General features: G+C 39.2%; 1 protein-coding gene and 1 long non-coding RNA gene across 3 annotated transcripts in view; one reads left to right on the top strand and one right to left on the bottom strand.

The window, feature by feature from the left end:
• The window catches only part of LOC123386477, a 99,337-nt gene that overhangs the window by 71,392 nt on the left and 6,789 nt on the right, over nucleotides 1-21,156 (bottom strand). For both annotated transcript variants that reach the window (XM_045061063.1, XM_045061064.1), the window contains exon 2: nucleotides 17,268-17,374. In XM_045061063.1, the coding sequence (XP_044916998.1) occupies nucleotides 17,268-17,306 (39 nt within the window). In that variant the 5' untranslated portion in view covers nucleotides 17,307-17,374. The remainder of the gene's footprint in view (nucleotides 1-17,267; nucleotides 17,375-21,156) is intronic.
• On the top strand, nucleotides 1,747-4,981 carry LOC123386481. Its single transcript, XR_006600375.1, has 2 exons — nucleotides 1,747-2,587; nucleotides 4,688-4,981. It is a non-coding gene; the product is annotated as an uncharacterized LOC123386481 (long non-coding RNA).

Raw genomic sequence — 21,156 nt, 5'->3', positions numbered from 1 at the left:
CAGAACTGCAGAATATGAGCAGCTCTCTTGTCTACTTGCTACTTGCAGAAAGTTGGGAGCCCAGAGCTCTTTTATCCATCTCAAAGTCAGCCTCTTAATCCAGCATGGCGGTGCTTCTGCAAACAGGGCTCTCACAAGCCTGTTGGATTTTTGATGCAGTTAATTATGGCCAATCCTTGTGCCAAAATCCACACTGTAATTTTTGTGAGGCTTGTCTCTCTCTAGACTTAATTACAAGTACTTTGGGTTCATAACCACTTTTCTCAAAGTCATTTTGTCCAGGTGAAAGTATCGACTGCCAGACATTGCCTTAAGGCTTGTCTTAATGAGGTGGTGCCTGGATTTTGTTATTTCCATGAGGCTATTTTAGTAGGTCTGTTAGATACAAGGTATTTTTCAATATTATCTTTCACTGATTGGAAATGAGAATTTTATTTATCAACCTTACAGCTTCTGGAATTTCTAGGCTCTCTACATTCCTTCTCGGTTTTACCTGCAACTGGCCAATTTTTCTGAGCTCATCACTTTCTTGTTCCACCTTTTCAAATGCAGCAAAGTGCAGCCTGTTCACATTATCAACATTCTCATTGAGAACCCCCTTGTCCAATGCCACGGGCCCATTAGGTACAGTTTTTTTTTTTTTTTGCCTTTGTGTTACTGAAAGCGGCAGTTTCGCCAATGTTTTGTTGCCGCCTAAACAGGTTGCTTTTTTTCCCTCAGTCCCCTATACCATTCTGCCGTCTGTAGCAAAAGGTGCTCTGCCTTCTCTAGCAAAAAGTCACAGGACACAAGCTTGGCCATATGATCGTATAATAGAGAAACAAAAATTGGGAAGAATAATCCAATTTACCACACTGATATAAATTAACACATATTTGTAAATTTGTTAAAATACTCGTAAAAACAACAAAACTCAAGGAAACAGCATTAACGACGTGATGATGTTTTCTTCCTCAACCACATCAGTGTTCAAATGTTAATACTGCTGTGATGCACATTCTTTAAATTTTTTTTTCAACATTTATTTATTTTTGGGACAGAGAGAGACAAAGCATGAACGGGGGAGGGGCAGAGAGAGAGGGAGAACAGAATCGGAAACAGGCTCCAGGCTCTGAGCCATCAGCCCAGAGCCTGACGCGGGGCTCGAACTCACGGACCGCGAGATCGTGACCTGGCTGAAGTCGGACGCTTAACCGACTGCGCCACCCAGGCGCCCCGATGCACATTCTTTAGAATATGACTGTCCTACCATATGCCAGGGGATGTCTCAATCTCTTAGCCCAATTCTGAATTTGATCTCCTGCAAAGTCATCATTCATTTCATACAGTATGAGGTCTTTTGACCTCTACTTGGCATACACGTATCATTTACATATTAAGTCTGACTTTGTGCCTTTTTCATTAGTCTACCTCAATTAAGGTAGCAATGAGATACTATGTGACTCTTTGGTTATAATTATTTGATTATAAGATAATCCTCCTGATGATCTAGAACATGTCCCAGTGTTTCTGTCAGTGTCAGCCTAATTGTTACTAAGACGTTGGGCCAGGAACGCCCGAGGCCAATGACCTGGGCCCATATTACTTACAGCAGCCTTCTATAGACATTTCCCCTGACCAGAGCCAGTGGATGTGGCTGAACCAGACTTTGTGTTCTTACAACTGGAAGACACAAGACACACCTCAGCAACAACCACAAGGGAACTTGGTGGGAGGCAGGGCGGGGGAGGGGGGCGGGGAGGAATATTACAAGTCCTGGAGGATACACAACATGTCCAAGGGCCACATAACGAGGTCATAGAGAGAGAGGGAGGGACCGTGGACCTGGGGCTTTGACATTACTGGGTCCAAGTGTGGGTTTTCTTGGGTTCACTCTTTCTTGGTGAATTTAGAACATAAGAAGGCAGGAATTGGGGTCCAGGGAGGAAAAAGCAGGACCGCTCAAGCAGTCAGTTATCTAGGTTATATAGGGCTTTCTGGAAAGGGGACTTCCCAAGTGGGGGCACCCTAACTCCTCATCTACTTGTTCAGCTAGTGGCCGTGTAACACCGCCGGCTGGGTGTTTGACATGGTTATATTTGAAATGGATGGCTCAGCAACCAAAAGCTTAATGTCAGCCACTTACATGACAATCAAAAAAGCTTATCATAAGGCACTCACGCTGTATCGTGTTAAGCATTTTCATGTTATTTTTGGTATGAAAACACAAGCACTTTAAAATCTCACCACTCGTGTTCTACTGAGAATAGTATATATCCCCAAGCCGAGAACACTGATCTGAAGGGTTATGGGGGGTTTTAAATGACATGACATTGTTTAAAGAGCTTAACACAATACTTGAGTAAGTGCTCAGTAATTTTCAGTTTCCTTCCCTTCCCTTTTCACTTTATAGATTAGACTTTCATAGTCCACTGTGAGCATTAATTTGTTCAGCTCTCCCTTCAGGTGGAACATCTGTATAAATCCAGCTTTGTGAATATTTTTAAACTGAGAGATTTTCCATCTGTTTTGGAGTTACAGCGGTGCACATTATCCTCACTTGAGCTCTTAATGATATATGTGTGATGGAAACAAGACGTTTTAACGCGTAAGTATTCATGGCCTCCCCATTCCTGTCCGTGCAGATTCTACCCTTCCCCCCACCACCGTAAGCAATTCTTTTTTTTTTTTGCCAGTCTAGTTCTTGGTGTTTTTGTAACGCAAAACTAGAAGACAGGGAGAGCAACTGGGCCAAAGATGCTTGAAGAAAAAGGGAAAAGAGATTTGCTTTCTGGGTCAGCCCTGGGTTCTTTCTTGTGGAGAATCCAGATAATGAGCAAAGCAGAAATGAAACCATAAAAAAGAAGTTCAATTCTAAATTGATCTCAATAAGAAAGAGCTTGAGGTGGAGGCAGGAGGAAAGAAGACAGAAAAGCGAGAAAAGGTGGGGGTCAGGGGAATTGGGGGATTTCAAGAAGACTCTGGAACAAATACAGAGTATGAAAGAAGTGTGGAAGAGAGATGATATCTTTTAAAGTATTGTTATGGATTATGGCACAGATCTCCCTAACAGTCCTTGAGAAATGCATATAAAATATTAAAATGTCTTTTAATTCATTTTGGGCTACAGGACTATATATTCTTCAAACAGAATGCTATGCTAAAATTGATTCATCTGAACCCCATATACACACACATGTACACACTTTATATTTGGATCATATGTAGTCCTTCCTAACTAAACAGCCAGCATCCACATTATATATTCTCTTTAAATTCAGCCTGGGTCTCTACCTGATCTTTTGCCCACCCAACCTGGGAAACCACATCCTTTCAGACTGCATGGGAGAGAAATACACTTTTATGTCTGAACCAGTGACTTATGGAAGTATTTGTTATTGTAACTTAGCCTGTACTATAATCCATACATTTAGAATATGTTGCTTTCTGTTTAAGGAATTATTTTTTTAATGTTTTACTTATTTATTTTGAGAGAGAGAGAGAGACAGAGACAGAGAGTGCATGTGTGTGTGTGTGTGTGTGTGTGTGTGTGTGTGTGTGTGTGTGTGTGGTGTGTGTGTGCTGTCAGAGCAGAGCCTAAGGAAGGGTTGAACTCATGAACCATGAGATCACGACCTGAACTGAAACCAAGAGTCTGGATGCTGAACCCCTGAGCCACCCAAGCACCCCAGTTTAAGGAATTATTGATTAATGGATAATGTAACTTTTATATACAACTCTCTGTACTATGCAAACAATCCGATGTAGTAAAAAAAGTTCAATCATCAGAGAAGTGCCATTCACTGCTATGAAGATTCATCTCCTCCTGTATCATTGTGTTGTAATTGATTAAAACAAAGTTCCGATTTGCAAAACTGGACCAATTGTAGTGAACCAGCTGATAGCTATACATTCTCAATAGCATTTATTCACTTATTTATTAAATATTAGCAAATGGTTTCCAATTTACAGTCCAGCATGTAAGTAGTTTAGAAGTCATTTCTCCTATCCATACAAAAAAAAAAAGCTAAATAAACTGAAATTAACAAGTCATCTGGGATCCATTAGAGAACTGAGGTCACAGGACAAAACTCTGCCCCCAGAATTATGGACAGACAGGTGAATCCCACCAGGAAAAACCACCTAGAGACCCAGCACCAGGGTAGGAAACCTAAATTGTAATTGACAAATCCTGGAGGCAATGTGCTGACAAGTTTGAGAATTAAAAACTCCAGAGTGGGATCCAGCCTTGGGAAGGTGGGTGGCACTTTTATGAGTTTTACCTCCAAGAGCCTTACCACGTTCTCATAGCAAAGATCAGAGAAAATCCCCCTCTTGTTTCTGGCAGAGAAACTGAAAAAATATTGAATACTTACTACGTAATGTACCAGGCAATGTATTTGTTGGAGTTACGATGGTGTTAAAAGCTCTCCCTTCATGGAGCTTAAATGCTAGTGAAGAAATGGGAAAAAAAAACCAACATAGTTTCAATTAGTGAGTAGTGGTATGAAGAAAATAAGGTAAAGTGAGTGAAGCCTGGAAAGTGATAGGGGAGGAAGATACATCTGTTTCAGATAAGGTGGTCAGGGAAGATCTCCCTGAAGAGGTGACATCTGAGCTGAGGCCTGAATGGATTAGAAGCTCACTTTGCAAAAACAGAGAGATCCATATTCAGTCCACTCACGTTTTTTTTCTCCTGACCTTCTAGACATGCATCGACACCATGGAACACAAGAGAGAAGTCTGACGCCCAATGTATCAGTAAGGTCAACTGCTTGACCTCTGATGCCTAAGGTTATTACAAGGAAATGTTTGATGAGGAAAAGAAAGTCTTCAAATTCCTGGATGAGTCATGCAATAGGTCTGTTCCCCCCAGCCCCCAAATCTGCCATTCTTTCTTAGAAGTCCTTCTGAATTTTGTGTACTCTGTTGAGATTGCTGATTAGTTACAGTGTACTATGACAATGTTCTTTATTAAATAAAATGTTCTGTGATTGGTTAATACAGTTCCCATTTATTTGAATAATACAACTTTATTTCTATCGCTAATCAAACACACTATTTCCAGCTGGTTAAATATACTGTCTGTAGTAGTTTTTATTTCAGAAACTGGGCTTTCAGTCAGGACCCTTAGTGCCTATGTTAATTAACATCATTTTTATGGAAAAGTCAGATTCAAATGATATCCAATTGTATCACTTTGACAAACAATGCTGTTTCCAGTAAAAGCTGGATTCCATATATAATAACTTAAAAACCTGAATATGATAGTTTTCATACTCTTTCTGAACAGTGGGAATTCTGTCTGTAAAACATAAATTCAGAGCTGTTCTCAATAAAGTGCAGTAAGAGATCAGCACCTGCCTTCCCCATCCTCATTTACCTGAAAAGTAATACTCATTTTTTATACAACTGTTTACATTCCAAAACCAGAGGAAAGGGTATTGAAAAGCCTAAAGTAATGGTTTACAAACTGTGCCCCCCAAAATAGCTACGTGAAGCTGTCTTAGGAGGTGGGTAGAAAGCAGAGAGAAAAGGAGAGGCAGTGAGAGGCTGGCAGTGGAGGGATGAGAGGTGGGGACTACAAGACTTCAGGCCCATATTGTCAAGAGAGACACGCTATGTCGTGATGACATATGATCTCAGCGGCATCATGCAAGTGTTTATTTCTCTCCCCACAAACACCAGTGTAGGGCAAAATGCCTTCTCTTCTCTTCTATCTGGTAAGTCTAGGGTCCAGCTGTTATGGTGTGATGCTACTTTATCAATACATGGACGCCACTCTTGCTGCAATGGGGAAGAGAGAAATGGAGGGTCCACAGGGGTTTTAGGACCAGCTAAGTGTGACATGTTTCATTGGCAGGAATGCAGTCACATGGTGTTAACCTAAGTTCAAGGGAGTCTGGAAAACATAAGCAAGCATCTGGAATATACAGGGAGCACACACTTTCTGGAACAGGCCCTGTTGCTGCTTTGATGAGAGCAACTATTTATTTATTTACTTACATATAATGTTTCCAAGGGATATTTTACCAGAAGAATGCTAAAAATATATATATGTGAAGGCACCCATACAAAAAATACAAATGATCATTCTGGAGGCGCCTGGGTGACTCAGTCAGGAAAGCGTCTGACTCTTGGTTGTGGCTCAGGTCATGATGTCATGGTTTGTGAGTTCAAGCCCCACGTCAGGCTCTGTGCTGCCTGTGCAGAGCCTGCTTGGGATTCTCTCTCCCCCTCTGTCTCTGCCCCTCCCCTGCTCTCTCTCTCTCTCTCAAAATAAATACACAAACTTTAATATTGCCTCATTCTGGTATACTTCTGAGAAATAACACTTTCATGATCTGACCAAGTTCAGGAAGATTGTCGATATACTGACTTTCCATAATCAAGAAAAAAGGACATCATTCCATATAGATGTTGTTTCTGTTCTAGAACAGGGCAAGTATTGGTGCCTACCATTCATTCCACCCTTTTTCTAGTCTTTTTCTAGTCTCCTCAGGCTATGGAGACTAGAAACTTAAGAGGTACATTTCCCAGACTACCTTGCAGCTTGGATTCTGAATGTGATCTAGGTTTGGCAAATCAGATGCACTCTGCAGCAGATTTGGCATTTGGGAGTAAGGTAGAGGCCTTGCCTCAGCTGTTTTGCCATTTCTTCTGGCAAGCCTCCTCACAGAGACATCTGAAGTTTTTCATGCCACCCTCAGCAGATGCTGCAGTGTCCACACACAAGATCAATGGGTATCAGAGGCACAGTGCAGGACCTTGAGGCTGCTTGTGTGACACATAGTTCTGGAACCAGCAGAAGTGGTGGCTTCTTCATTATGGCAATTCTTGACAATGACACAGGGTGGTGGTGTTCTGGAGCCAGTAGCTCCCTGATCAGGGACGAGACATGGAAGCTTTTTTGGTGGTCCCACTTTGTAGTGCACTTAGGGAGTCGTTTCCAAAAAAATCTACCTAGAATTTACCTATTTACACCTCTCTTGTCCCCAGTCTTAAGCTCTTAATGATTTCCTATGTTGTTTAATATCCTGTAATTCCTTCCTGATTAAACTAGCTAGAATAGATTCTGTTTACATCAATTAAATCCTGACTGATACAAGGCCAAAATGTGGAACAGTTATAAATCTTATTGATAAAATAAAGAAAAATACCATGTGGGAACATTTGAGTAATTTACTCAAATAGTCTACTCAACCTCCAGGATAAGTGCAATTCTCACTTAAGCCCTATTTTTTTTTAGCATTTTGTAGAAGCTACTGGTTTTTATAAATGAGCTAAAGTTGAGAGAGGAAGGAAAAATAGCCTAAAATATGTAACAGAAGCTGCAGGTTTGTCTTCCTTTTCCTTCATAGCAGGGATCAGTAAACATTTTCGGTAAAGGACCAGACAGAAAATAGTTTAGATTTTGTGGCCTGTATGTTTCCTTTCACAACTACTCAGCTCTGCCATTATAGTGTGAAAGAAACAACAGACATTACGTAAATGAATGGGCATGGTTATGACTTAATAAAATTTTACTTACAAAAATAAGCAGTGGTCAGATTTGGCCTGCGGGTCATAGTTTGCCAACCCCTCTTCCAAAGTAATAGTATCCTAAATTTTGTAGATGGCCACCATGGCCACTTGGAATAAAGATTGCATTTCCCAGCTCTCCTTGCAGCTAAGTGCAGTCATGTGATTAAATGTGATCTGTGAGATACAAAGAGAAGTAATGTGGGGGTGGAAGAAGCATGTACTTCTTCCTCCTGTTCTCCCTTTCTGCTTACCGGAATGGGGTCACAATGACTGAAACTCCAGCAGCCATCTTGGACCAGATAATAATCTCAGGACAGAAAGTCATGCCTTGGAGAAGTAACAAGACAGGAGATGACTAGATCTTTGATATCTTGGAATGTCAGGTTGGATCCCTGGACATATAAGAAATAGGTAGGTAAACTATTATCTAGGTTGAACCATTTTGATTTAGGCTTTTTCTGTTAATCCCAATCAAATAATCCTAACAGATCAGGCAAAGATTCAAAAAGCACAGGAAATAAATAAGGAGCTGCTCAATAAATAATTTTTACTGAAATAATAAATGACCATGAATTGAAGTAGCCACTACATGAAATAAGGCTATCAGGGTTTGGCTCAAATAATCTAAATGTCAACTCTAGTTACAAGGTAAAAAAATGTATTTGGTTTAAATTTGCAATACCTCATTTCTGTAAATGAACTTCCTTTGTAGAAGGTAATTTGATATATGCATGATATGAAAAATTAATTTCATCAAAGGAGAGTAAAACAAATCTAAATCTACTTATAAAGTATAAATTAAAAATTCATAACTAAAACACTCAGCAATTATAGGATAATCTGTTATTATATATAGTACTCATATTTACATCATAGTCTAGTCACTGTGTTACAGAAATAGCTTTCTTTTTTTTTATTTTTTTTTTATTTTTTTTAAATTTATTTTTGAGACAGAGAGAGACAGAGCATGAGCAGGGGAGGGGCAGAGAGAGGGGGAGACACAGAATCTGAAGCATACTCCAGGCTCTGAGCTGTCAGCACAGAGCCTGGCATGAGGCTCGAACTCACAGAGTGTGAGATCATGACCTGAGCCAAAATCGGACACTCAACCGACCAAGCCACCCAGGCGCCCCAGAAATAGCTTTCTTTAAAAAAATTTTTTTAAGGTTTATTTATTATTGAGAGACAGAGAGACACAGAGAGTGAGCAGGGGAGGGGCAGAGAGAGAGAGAGACACAGAATCTGAAGCAGGCTCCAGGCTCCCAGCTGTCAGCACAGAGCCCGATGTGGGGCTCAAACTCACAAACCACGAGATCATGACCTGAGCCAAAGTCAGACGCCCAGCTGACTGAGCCACTCAGGCGCCCCCAGAAATAACTTTCTTAATTAGTTTTTACAAATACTTCTCCATACCAACAATACCATTGAAGTAGTTTTTCCATCCCTATCCATGTCCCCATCACTTCCTATAAAGAGAGTATCACAGTGGGTACTATTTGTCTTTCCAGGTTAACAAGAGAAAGTCTGAACTAAGCTATAGCTAAGCTCTTTACAAACTTGCTATTCAAAGCATGGTCCTTAAAAAGACAAAACAAAGGCAAACAAACAAAAAAGCAAAAACAGACCCATAAATACAGAAAACAAACTGATGGTTGCCAGAGGGAAGGACAGTTGGGGGAAGGGCAATTGGGTGAAGGGGAGTAGAGGTACAGGTTTCCACGTAGGGAATGAATAAATCACAAGGATGGAAGTCACATCATAGGGAATACAGTCAATGATACTGAAGTAGTGTTGTATGGCGACAGACGGTAGTTACACTTGTGGTGAACACAGCATAACGTATACAGTTGCCAAATCACTATGCTCTGCACCTGAAACTAACGTAACATTGTGTGTCAGCTATACTTCAATTAAGCAAAAGAAAGAAAGAAAGAAAGAAAGAAAGAAAGAAAGAAAGAAAGAAAGAAAGAAAGAAAGAAAGAAAGAGGAAAAAAAAGTATGGTCCTTAGGTCATCAGCACCACCTAGGAGCTAGTTAGGAATGCAGAATCTTGTGCTACACTGAATCATAAGCTGATTTTAATAAGATCCTCCAGGTGACTTCGCATGCACGTTCAAGTTTAAAATACTGCTTTTTAATTCTCCTGCACTGGTATCAAGTAGCAAATATCCTTTAACTTCTGTTAGCTCTTTCAATCTTAAAAAACTCAACAACCTAAATAAAATATTTCTGTATTCTTAATCTACCCACCAAACACAATAACTCAGGTCAAATATCTGGAAACCAGAAAAAGAACTAAAATAAAATATATGTCTCATAGGATCACATTCTTTCCCTTTTATGATCTCAAAGGAATTTTTTTTTAACTCAAAAGCACCTAGGATTAGGCTTATCTCTCTGTTCCTGAGGATGAAGAATGAGATTTCAGTCCAAATCCTTAACAATAAGGTATTATTATCATATCTGTAAAACCATTTGGAGATCCTGCAGTCTATTAAACTAATGATTTGATTTCTTGAAACATCAAATTATTAAGACTCTAAAACACAGATTATTATATAATACTATTTTCACTACAAATATGACAGTTTCATGACGGCTATAATTTAAAGAATACAAAAACTTGTATTTTTTTTATGCTGGTTAGCATACCCAAATGTATGCTTTAGGGATTTGGAGGAGAACACAGATATAACTAAAGGCTTAAAAGTACAAACTTTGAAGAAAAGTTGAAAGCTTCTAGAATTAAAATACTTAAAAAAGAAAATTGAAAAATAATCTTCTAACCTTTGTCAAAGAATGGGTTTTGGCTGTTCACAATTTTTACCATCAACCAGAAACAAAAAATCTGACCTTTATAAAGGATGAGAGTTTGGGATAACGCATAAAATTAACAACGGAATATCCTTTTTTAAGAGTATTTAAAAATATATTGGGTATAATCCCATCATGATCTAGTTGTGGCCTTGACTAGATGTGGAAAGATAGATTCTATAATTCCTCAAGGTCCTTTTCACCTTGACATTCAATGAATAGTCTCTGTAAAATTCCAAACTGAAAATCAACTCAAGCACATTGTACCTTCCACCATTCTCCTTTCTAAGCTTTAGCTGAACTATTCAGAAATACTGGCAATTATGTTACCTCTTCTGAAGAAAACATAGGTAGTAAGATTCTTGATCCCTTTCATAACTAGCAGTTTTAAAGACTTTTAGTGCATTCCTGATACTTCTTTGAATTCATATTCTTACGTACTTAATAAGTTATCTTCCCGCCAGTTTGACACATCAATTCATGACTGAATTAAAGGCCTTATTAAATGTCTCAGTCAAGGGGCACCTGGGTGGCTCAGTCAGTTAAGCGTCCGACTTCGGCTCAGGTCATGATCTTGCCGTTTGTGAGTTCGAGCCCCGCGTCGGGCTCTGTGCTGACAGCTTGGAGCCTGGAGCCTGCTTTGGATTCTGTGTCTCCTTCTCTCTCTGCCCCTCCCCCACTTGTGCTCTGTCTCTATCAAAAATAAATAAAGGTAAAAAATAAAAAAAATTAAATGTCTCAGTCAAGAATAGGAAGATTCAGGGGTGCCTGGGTGGCTCAGTCAAAGTATCTGACTTCAGCTCAGGTCGTGGTCACGGTTCGTGAGGTTAAGCCCCGCGTTGGGCTCTGTGCTTCCCTCTCTCTCTGCCTCTCCCCTGCTCACACCCTGTCTCTCTCTCTCAAACACAAATAAACATTTAAAATAATTTTAAAGAACAGAGATCTGTTGCTGAATTCCATGCTGTTTTTACCTGGCAATTTTCAGGTCACCAACCATCCCGTTTTGCCTGGGACTGGAGTGTTTACTGAAACACGAGACTTTCAATGTTAAAGCCAAGACAGTTGGGAACTCTACAATTTAATAATACGTCTTTCTGGGGTACTTGGGCGGCTAAGTCAGTTGAGTGTCTGACTCTTAATTTTAGCTCCAATCTTGATCCCAGGGTCATGGGATGAAGGCCTGCGTTGGGCTCTGTGCTTATGTAGCGTGGACCCTACATAAGATTCTCTTTCTCTCTCTCTCTCTCGCTCGCTCTCTGCCCCTCTCCTCTGCTCACACTCTCTCTCTAAAATTAAAAAAAAAAATTGTTTTTAAATAATATATCTGTGTGTGTGTGTGTGTGTGTGTGTGTCTGCACATGCTCACATGTACCTGCTCATACACATTTATCATTTTCATGTTCTTCTGGGTTTAACTTCACTGTAGAAGACAGTATAATAAGGAAAGAAATACACGCCTCTTTTAATGTATGTGCTAGAGAATTAACTGTGCCATTAAGCCAGTACTTAGCCATTTATCAACTCATTTTAAAAAAAAAAAAGAAAAAAATCTAAAGTCCAATATCTGTGTTGTTACATAAAAAAGAAAAAGTCCCCAAATAGAGACATCTTACCTTGATTCTGGTGCAAGTGAACAGTTACTGAAATGGTGCCTCCCTTTCAGTCTCAGTAACTCCATTTTTCCAAGAGTAAATTCATTTTAATCTTGTGAGGCTGACAGACTGAACTTCACACACTACAACTGGTGGAGGGCATACTCTGAGCCAGGTGGCTCATCATGTGTAGTGAAAGGGATTTTCACCATCTTGTCAATCTCATTTTTTCAAAACATTCGTAAAATTGTAGAATTGGCTGTATCTGTTTCTTTTAAAGAACACTGCAGTGTAAAACAACTGATGCTGAATTACTCAACTTATAACTTTTGAGACCAAAAGTGTTTCGAGGTTGTAAGGACACTGAATGAATCAATGAAAATCCATGAATAGAGAATGGTACTTAAAAATGGGAAGGCACCAATCCCTGTCAGATATTATCATTTGAGGCAGTTAATTAAGTAAGGTTTTCCCTTTGAACACATGTATCTAATGGGGAATATTAAACATTAATTATGCCTCTCCAGTTAGACTATATTACAGAGTAACCAAAACAAAACAAACAAACAAAAACAAACCCAACCCCACCTGATGAGAGAAAGATTTACTTCATACAAGAATGTCACCTATTAGGAGAAAAGGAAGGATTGAATTAGATTTTAATCATTGTTGATCCCTAATGAAATTACTGACTGAGGCAAGGATTGTCAGGTAGTGTTAAAAGCATTAAGTACATGATTTATGGGGAATCTGACATTCACAGAGTGCCAAAGTAATACCACAAAGATTTCTTTCTAGTCACAGGAGGAAAACGTAAGTGTACATTCATGGAGGGATCAGATTTTCATCACCCAAATCCAGTGCTCAAGTTTGGCCCCAAGAATGGTGGAGCTATCAAATAATACATCTCCTGACGTGACACATAGTAGACTGCAAACCATCCCCTATGGTATATTCTAGCCAAAATGTTTAACCTGAACCCAAAAAAGTTTAGACCTAACTTTCAGCATAAGACAATAGTGGGGATGGGGGGAATGCAATGACAACACCAGAAGGCACCCAGACAGAATAAAGATGAATCATTCTGTTGAGATCCTTGGTCTGGTCTAGTCGACAAGTTGCTGAACAATGGGGAAAAAATTAAGGATGATGCTAGGATAGAAAACTGAGAGCCATAAAAACTAGATCCAATATGTAGGACTAACTAGCTCTAAAGTGTATTATGAGGATAATTAAGGATAATTGAGAAAATTAGTGATAGATAATTCGGTAAGATTAAAATTTTGACACATAAAGGGAAATCTAGCTTCCTTAAGGTACGTATGCAGTGTTTGAAACAATAAGACATATTTCTTTATTAAACAAACTATAAGAATTATGCGCTGAGGGTAGGAGTACCATGATTCAAAGACCTTGGGGATTTATGTCTTTCTGATACATGGCACTGATTACTGCAATAATTTTAAAGACAACTTTAAACAGAGAACTTTTAATCCTAGGTGAGGGCTATTGGCGAAGATTTGCTTATCCTCCTTTTGTTTATTGTTAATAATATGACTTCTGATAATAAGAAAGTGATTCTGTTTGAAAGGAAGGAAGGAATTAAAAACAAAAACAAAAACCAGGGGGCGCCTGAGTGGCTCAGTAGGTTAAGCATCTGACTCTTGATTTTGGCTTTAGGTCATGATCTCATGGTTCGAGAGATTGAGCCCTGCATCTGGCTCTGTGCTGACAGCGTGGAGCCTGCTTGGGATTCTCTCTCTCCCTCTTTCTCTGCCCCTCCCCAACTTGCTCTCTCAAAAAATAAACATTAAATAAATAAATAAAAATTAAAAATTAAAAATTAAAAAAAAAACAGAAGGACAATGATAGGAAATTTGTGAAGACAGAAATGAGGAAGGACAGAAGTGAGGAATGAAAGAGAGAACACGTGATGTCAAATTTCAAGTACCCTGATACACGTGAATGAAGCCTTCTCTACAGCCCCTACCACTCTACCTACCTGACTTCATTCATTCCTTTTGGAAGCCTTCTGTCTTCTTGAGTCTGTGCACAGACGTTTTAGCCCTATTAACAACTTCAACACGCTGTATTAATTACCTACCCACTTACCTCCTTCTTGCTAGACTGTAATTTTCATGAGAGTAAAGGGACAGATTTTTGAAACCACTGGATCCAGGCATTGCCTGGAATAGAATGGATGCTTATATATTGACTCATTCAGAGGAAGCCGTCCAACAAAACACAAACTAATATTTACAATGGTCCAAGAAAATGTCCCAGCCTCTAATACTACATCTCTATGTCACAGAAATTAAAGAAACACATTCCGTAGTAAATGATATCCAAAACAACCATACAGAGAACTTCTGCCAAGAAGTCTGTAGGCTTCAGGAAATCAATGCTCCACAAGATCAACTGATGATTTCAGATACTCAACCCTCTGCTCTGTTTGCAGATTTGGGAATGCAGAGGGCTCCTTCAGCAGGAGGGAGGGTGCTTCCTGAGGGTGTAGCATCCAGCCCCCAGGCACCCTCCCACATCTCCTCCATCTTACTGGGAAGCCAGAGTTGAGTGATAATCAGTAGGTCTGGGGTCATACCTGCATTTTAACTCCTCATGTCCACAAATGAAGTCCCCAAACTTGCCAGACTCCTGGCTCCATTATTTAGTAGCTACATGACCTCAAACTCAAATTCCTCATCCACAAAAGCCCGAAGACTGTGCCCAGGGCATTGCGTGAGTAGTAAATGAAGTGATTCACAGAAAACCCTAGCAGGGCCTGGCACCTAAGAGTTCCATAATTATCAGCTCTTGTTACTGTTACTATTCTTTCTCACAGTGAAGGATTCCACGACCTGCCCGGTTACTTAGGGCTAAGCGTCATCTGAGAGGCCTCTGTGCCCCTCCCACAGTGAATGACGATGTCTACAATTAGAATTTATGACCGCTCCATTTTTACAAGATACAAATGAAAGGAGTGGGCATAAAATACAGGCCTCCCATTCTAGCCTTTGCCCATTTCTTGGCAGTACTGTGATTTTCACCACTTCCTTCTCTTACACTTGAGATTTAAGCCACAGTAATTTGTTCATCTTCTTGAGGATGGGACTTTCAATGGGAATCTACCTTTTGTTACTTAAAAACATAAAACACTCTTCATCTGCCCCCTTCAGGTAAAGATGACATTTAACAACAATTGACAAAGTAACTGCTTTCCAAAAGACACTCACAATTTAGAAATGTACCCATCACTGTGTGATTTTGTTCCTGAAAATGACTTCAATTACCTAAGGAAACTCCTGTCACACTTTAAAAACTTGAAAACAGAATTTTCACATCTATTTTAAAATCTCTCAAGGAGTTTCAGGGAATTATTAAAGGCATTTGCTGAAAATAAAAATGTAACACTTTGTGATTCATTTACAAGAACTGGCTGATAATCATGGAAGACTTGTAAGCACAATTTTAAGCAAACTCTTTACAAAACTTGTGGATGGGCTGAAAACAAATGGTAAGTACAGTCAGAAATACACCTCTTCTGTGTGAGTCTGTCTTGTCCCAAAGTATCTTTTTTAGAGATGACATGAAAAACAAGTCTCTAATTAACCTGAACTTGAGTCCCAACCTTTAAACTATTATTAAACCAAGACAGTTTTTTTAGTTTTTTTTAACGTTTATTTATTTTTGAGAGACAGAGACAGACAGAGCATGAGTGGGGGAGGGGCAGAGAGCGAGGGAGACACAGAATCTGAAGCAGATTCCTGGCTCCCAGCTGTCAGCACAGAGGCCAACGAGGGGCTCGAACCTAGGAACTGTGAGATCAGGCCCTGAGCAGAAGTTGAATGATTAACCGACTGAGCCATCCAGGTGCCCCTAAACCAAGATGTTTTTTAAAGCATGAAGCAATTCAAATTATATTGCTTTCATTAAAAATAGCCTGTTGATAATATTAATAAATATGTATTTATTAACGATGGTATTTTTCTGGAAGCAAAAAATATTTTTGTATCACTGAGAGATAAAACAATTAATTTAAAATATTGTTTACTTATCTCACAGCTTCGTGGGTTCGAGCCCCACATGGGGCTCTGTGATGGCAGTGCAGAGCCTATGTGGGATTCTCTCTCTCTCCCTCTCTCTCTGCCCCTCTTCCATTAGTGCTGTCTCTCTCAAAATAAGTAAATAAACTTAATAAAATAAAATATTGTTTATTTCACCTTTGCCTTTTAAAAATCTGTTTTGTGTGTGTGTGTGTGTGTGTGTGTGTTTTACAGTTTACATAATAGCACAATAGTACGTGTATACCATTTACAAAGAAATGATTATATACTAGAGACTCCTGCCCAAAATATCTGTACTAATCAGGGTGTATAATTTAAAAAGCTTATGTGCCATTGCCCTACATCAATTTCTTTTACAAAGCAGGGCTGGAGAAACATCGTATCAGCATCACCATAGGGTGTAAGCCCAGAAACCCTGATTTTTCAGCATATATAGATGGGATCTGGAATGTGCATTTTTAACAAGCGCCCCTGTTTAAGGCGGCTCATGGGCTACATGTTAAAAACATGGCAGTGAAGGAAATAAAAAGCGTCTTGTGGAGCTCATGGTTGCCTGTGAATAAGGCACGTAAGTGGCAACCATATTCAGTGCCCACAATCAGCTGTCTCCTCGTTGATCTTCAGGGAAATAACTTGCAAAGCTGACTTCACTCAGGCGTATAATCCTCTGACCCTCAGTGAAGACATTATTTCCTACAGGATGGCTCTGCAATAATTGCCCCTGTTAAAAGTGTATGTTACCCTGTCAGGGCTTTAAAACTGACCCTGCTTTCTGTAACTTCAGAGGTTGTAACACGTGTTAATCATCGCAGGATCATCAAAGGATAAACTCATGGAAAGGTTTCAGTAAGTGTAATTTTATTTTGATTCATCAGAGGGCTTAAGTTTAATAAATTCAAAAAAATAAGTAAATACCCATAGACCCAAGCAAAGAGCCACTACCCTAAATCTTTCTTTGAAAGGACCTACATCTCTCTCACACACACACAAACACACACACACACACACACACACACACACACACACACACACAAACACAGACACACACACAAACACACACACATACACACAGAGGCATGCATGCACGTGCATGACCAGCATCATTCAGGGCTCATAAAATGCTTCTACACATCATTTGCTGTATGTCCTCAAAGTAAAAGGTGATCACATCCAAATATTGTAAAGGCTTGGGCTGTACTGCTAAGAACATTGGAGGTGACTACTGCTTCCAAGAGCAAGGAGAAAAGGCAAATTAACCAACTCAGCAGATCCCATAAATGCAATATAGCCTTACCTCATGCAGTATTTGTTTTCCAGGACTGCCTGGCATCATTTTCTTGCTTCTCTAATCCACGGCTCTGTAGGTATTCAGTATTTAGCAAATCTTTGCAATGTTTGCACCTGGCAGCAAAAGAACATTTTGCAATATTAAACAATTCATATCACTCAAAGACTGGTGTGTAGATCTAGACAAATCATTCGTGAAATCAGATACCAATACTTTATATTGACAACTAGCTGTGCATTGAACACTAGCGTTAACAAATAATTTTATTTATATAAGATATTTTAAGTTAATGTTCCAAAATGTTAAATAAAATTTCAGCTTTACTTAAAATCCTATATTCATTAGTTATTGCTTTCTATTTTCTATTTGAATTCTATTTGAATCTATTTATTATATAATGTAAGCATTTTAGAATAAAAATAGCACTTCATAATAAAATAATTTTAACTTTGAATTTTTCTCTATTTATTTTAATGTACATTCTTTTTATTTATTTATTTATTTTTTAATTTTTTTTTAACGTTTATTTATTTTTGAGACAGAGAGAGACAGAGTATGAACGGGGGAGGGTCAGAGAGAGGGAGACACAGAATCTGAAACAGGCTCCAGGCTCCGAGCTGACAGCACAGAGCCCGACACGGGGCTCGAACTCATGGACAGTGAGATCATGACCTGAGCCGAAGTCGGATGCTTTACCGACCAAGCCACCCAGGCGCCCCTTTAATGTACATTCTTGATGAAAATATATTCATGTATTTCATATATTCAATATGTTTTGGATATTTTTAGTACATTTGCATTTTATTTGTAATCTTTCAGAACACAAGTTCTGAGAGAATACTGGTTACAATAACATAGCAATTTTTGCTGAAATGAAGACAAGAAAAATAAACCTAATTAAATAAATACATAATAAATGATGAATTATGTCTCTTTAATTTTATTACTCATCTCAACATTGCCAGTCCAACATCAAAGAGTCCAGACATGTGCAGTAACAATGAAACCAACTTGTCTTTGATATTTTCCCAACAAAAATCATAACTTTACAGTTTTTGATTTTTCATCATGATAGTATATTTGTCAAGGTAGAGGGATGCAACATAGTTTATTTAACAATGTTTTAGCTTGATTTGCAATTTTTAAATATTTAGGCATATGGGGTGTAGGCGTTCATTTGTACTCTTCCCTTGGACTAATGTCCTCTAACAAATGCTAGAAGCAGGCCTAACAACTATCACAAACAAAAACAAGACAAAACAAAACAGAACAAAGACATAACAGCAAGAAGAAGTTCATGAAGTTGTAGGAGCCACTATCATTTCCTCAGGCTCCTGAGTCAAAGCTACTGATTTTCACCTCCCTTGAGATATGCCACTTATAATCATGCTGTGTCTACTCCTACAACAAAGCAACATTTCCAGATTGCTGGGGCTATTCCAAAGCATGTTGTTTTTCATCGCCGAACCACTTCACTGCCTGGTGGGAAGGATGTTCTCCAGATTTAGAGAACCCACAGAAGAGTCAGCAGTTATTGGCTCTTGAATGTGACCACACACATGAAGATTAGCATGAAGTACAACCTTTTGACCATGATGTCGGAGCTGTGGGAAGACATCACATTCTAGGTGACGCGGAGAAAAAAGGCCACATATGGAAAGGAAAGCAAACACACTGGCACTGAATTTCCTGCTCTTAAGTGAGGAACCAAAAGGTGTGCAACATATTTAGCTGCGCCTACAATTATGCAGTCAAGTATTTAGAGTTCTTTCTTTCTACCATTCCTATGTACCGCAAAGAGGCAGTTGGTTATAGTTAGGTGATTCAGCAAACAAACCCTGGCACCTGCCAGACTGCATTCAAATCCTGGCTCCACCAGCAATCAACCTGTGACTTAGGGCCAGTCTATGCCTCTGTGTCTTCTTCTACCAAATGGGTACTAATGGGTGCTTACCCCAAAGGGTGGCTGTGAGAATGTATTAAGTGCCTAGAATAGTACATAGTAAGTGCTGTGTTCATATTATGTAATTTAAAAAAAAATCCTTTATTATGTCCCCATTTATAAGAGTCCAGAAGAGCAATGTTAGGATATTGTGTCTTGAGCTGACTGCTACTACAGGTTTAAGAAAAAAAAAATTGTGACATTTGGATATCACAAGGCTTCTCTTATCCTAGACTTTGGGCTACTTAAATTGCACAATTCATTGGCAAAACACCTTTTTTCCTTTTCCCTTTCCTGTAGCCCACACTCCTTTCTAAACAGGATTTATGACATCAAAGCACACCTAGGAAACTTCAATGAATATCAAAACAAATGGATGGCTAATGACTTAAGATCACTGTGTAGTTCTAGGTGCAGACCTGATGCCCCCACAACCCCCCCAACCCCAATCAGCTGCCTGTTGATGGGCCTGGAGTCCAGATACTTGGGCAAGAATTTGTCTCTTCTTGCTGAGGAGCAGTGGAGGCTTCTCCCTATAAGCCTCGAGAATTACCTCACCGCCACATATGACAAGTTTATTCACAAAACTCCTCTCCTTCAATCCCTCTCTCCCTTCAACAGTTTTCCAAAGGAGTGTGAAGGTGGAGGGCCAGAGGTAGGTTGCAGGAAGGCCTGGACAAGGAAAGGAGGAAAGAAAAATCACCCGCTAACCTGTGTGTTTACTCTTGCTGTAATTTTTTTTTTTCAATGGAAGCCCTAAAACTCTCTCTTGAAATCCAGAGGTTTTTGGCATAAAACTTAAAAAAGTCTGATGTAAGAGGTGAAAACGCTGTTTTTCAATCAGGCTCAAATTTCTGAAGTAATGATCTTTTTGCATGTTTTCGGGAAGGATGTTGGTAATACGGTTACAAAATTTTTAGCAGACACATAAAATGGCCCTCCTATCGTCTTCAAGCTCCCTCATGCATTTCTACAGATGATTTACAGATTTACTGGATTTAAGAAATCTTTATATCAGGCACCTTAAAACGTTTTAGATGAGGTATGTTTGTTTTCTGGTGCTTTCTTAACAAGTTTGTAAGCTAGGCAAGGATCATGTCTTTTAAATCAAGATCATGCAGTTCTTGGCACAGGATTTTGCATGCAGGTGTCCCATAAATATTTACTGTTGATTATTAAAAAAGAAAACAATGAAAAAAATCGTTTGAATTTTGTGGGGTTTTGGGGAGAGACAGGAGGAAGGGATCCAGAAAACAGTAATTCTTACAAATTAATCATCATTTTCCATTCCTTAAAAACATAAGCACCAAAACTCAAACACCAATACTGGGTCTAAAGGTATGTCAATACCTTTTTTAAAGGTGGTTAAAATAAAAAAAAATAATAACAGCATCAAGAATATTGTAAAAATAATGAGGTTGATTCTCTACACACATGTAACACGTTCTTGGGAGGAGAGGGGAGAAAGCATGCTTTCTTTACACCCCCTTTCCCATTCTCTTTGTTTGTGGCAGCCTCTAGTCATCTAAAAAGCACTTTGCTTAAGCCCACTGGTAGTAACTTTGTACAGGCATGCATTATGTAGGGTACGGACTAAGTCCTCTTGGCCAGGAAACCCCCTAATACAGTGACTTCCAGGAGGGGCAGTTTATTTGTCTCTCATATCAGTCCAGCTGAGAAGGCCACATCCAGGAGATCAGCAAACACAACCTCAGGTCACATCTAGCTTGCTGACTGTTTCTGTTTCTGAAGGAAGAACGGTTTTTACATATGGCTGAAAAAATGTCAAAGGAAGCACATTGGGTGGCACAGGAAAATCCCATAAAATTGAATTTTCAGTGTGCATTAAATAGTTTCACGGAGACACAGCAATGCTCATTCATTGACTCATTCATAGTTAAGCATTATCTATGGCGGTTTTCACACTGTAATTGGCAGAGTTGAACACAGAAT

The sequence above is a fragment of the Felis catus genome, chromosome B4, assembly GCF_018350175.1.
Source record: "Felis catus isolate Fca126 chromosome B4, F.catus_Fca126_mat1.0, whole genome shotgun sequence".
Classification (NCBI taxonomy): domain Eukaryota; kingdom Metazoa; phylum Chordata; class Mammalia; order Carnivora; family Felidae; genus Felis; species Felis catus.
The sequence above is the reverse complement of the archived record's forward strand: the minus strand, read 5'-3'. Positions and strand labels throughout refer to the sequence as shown.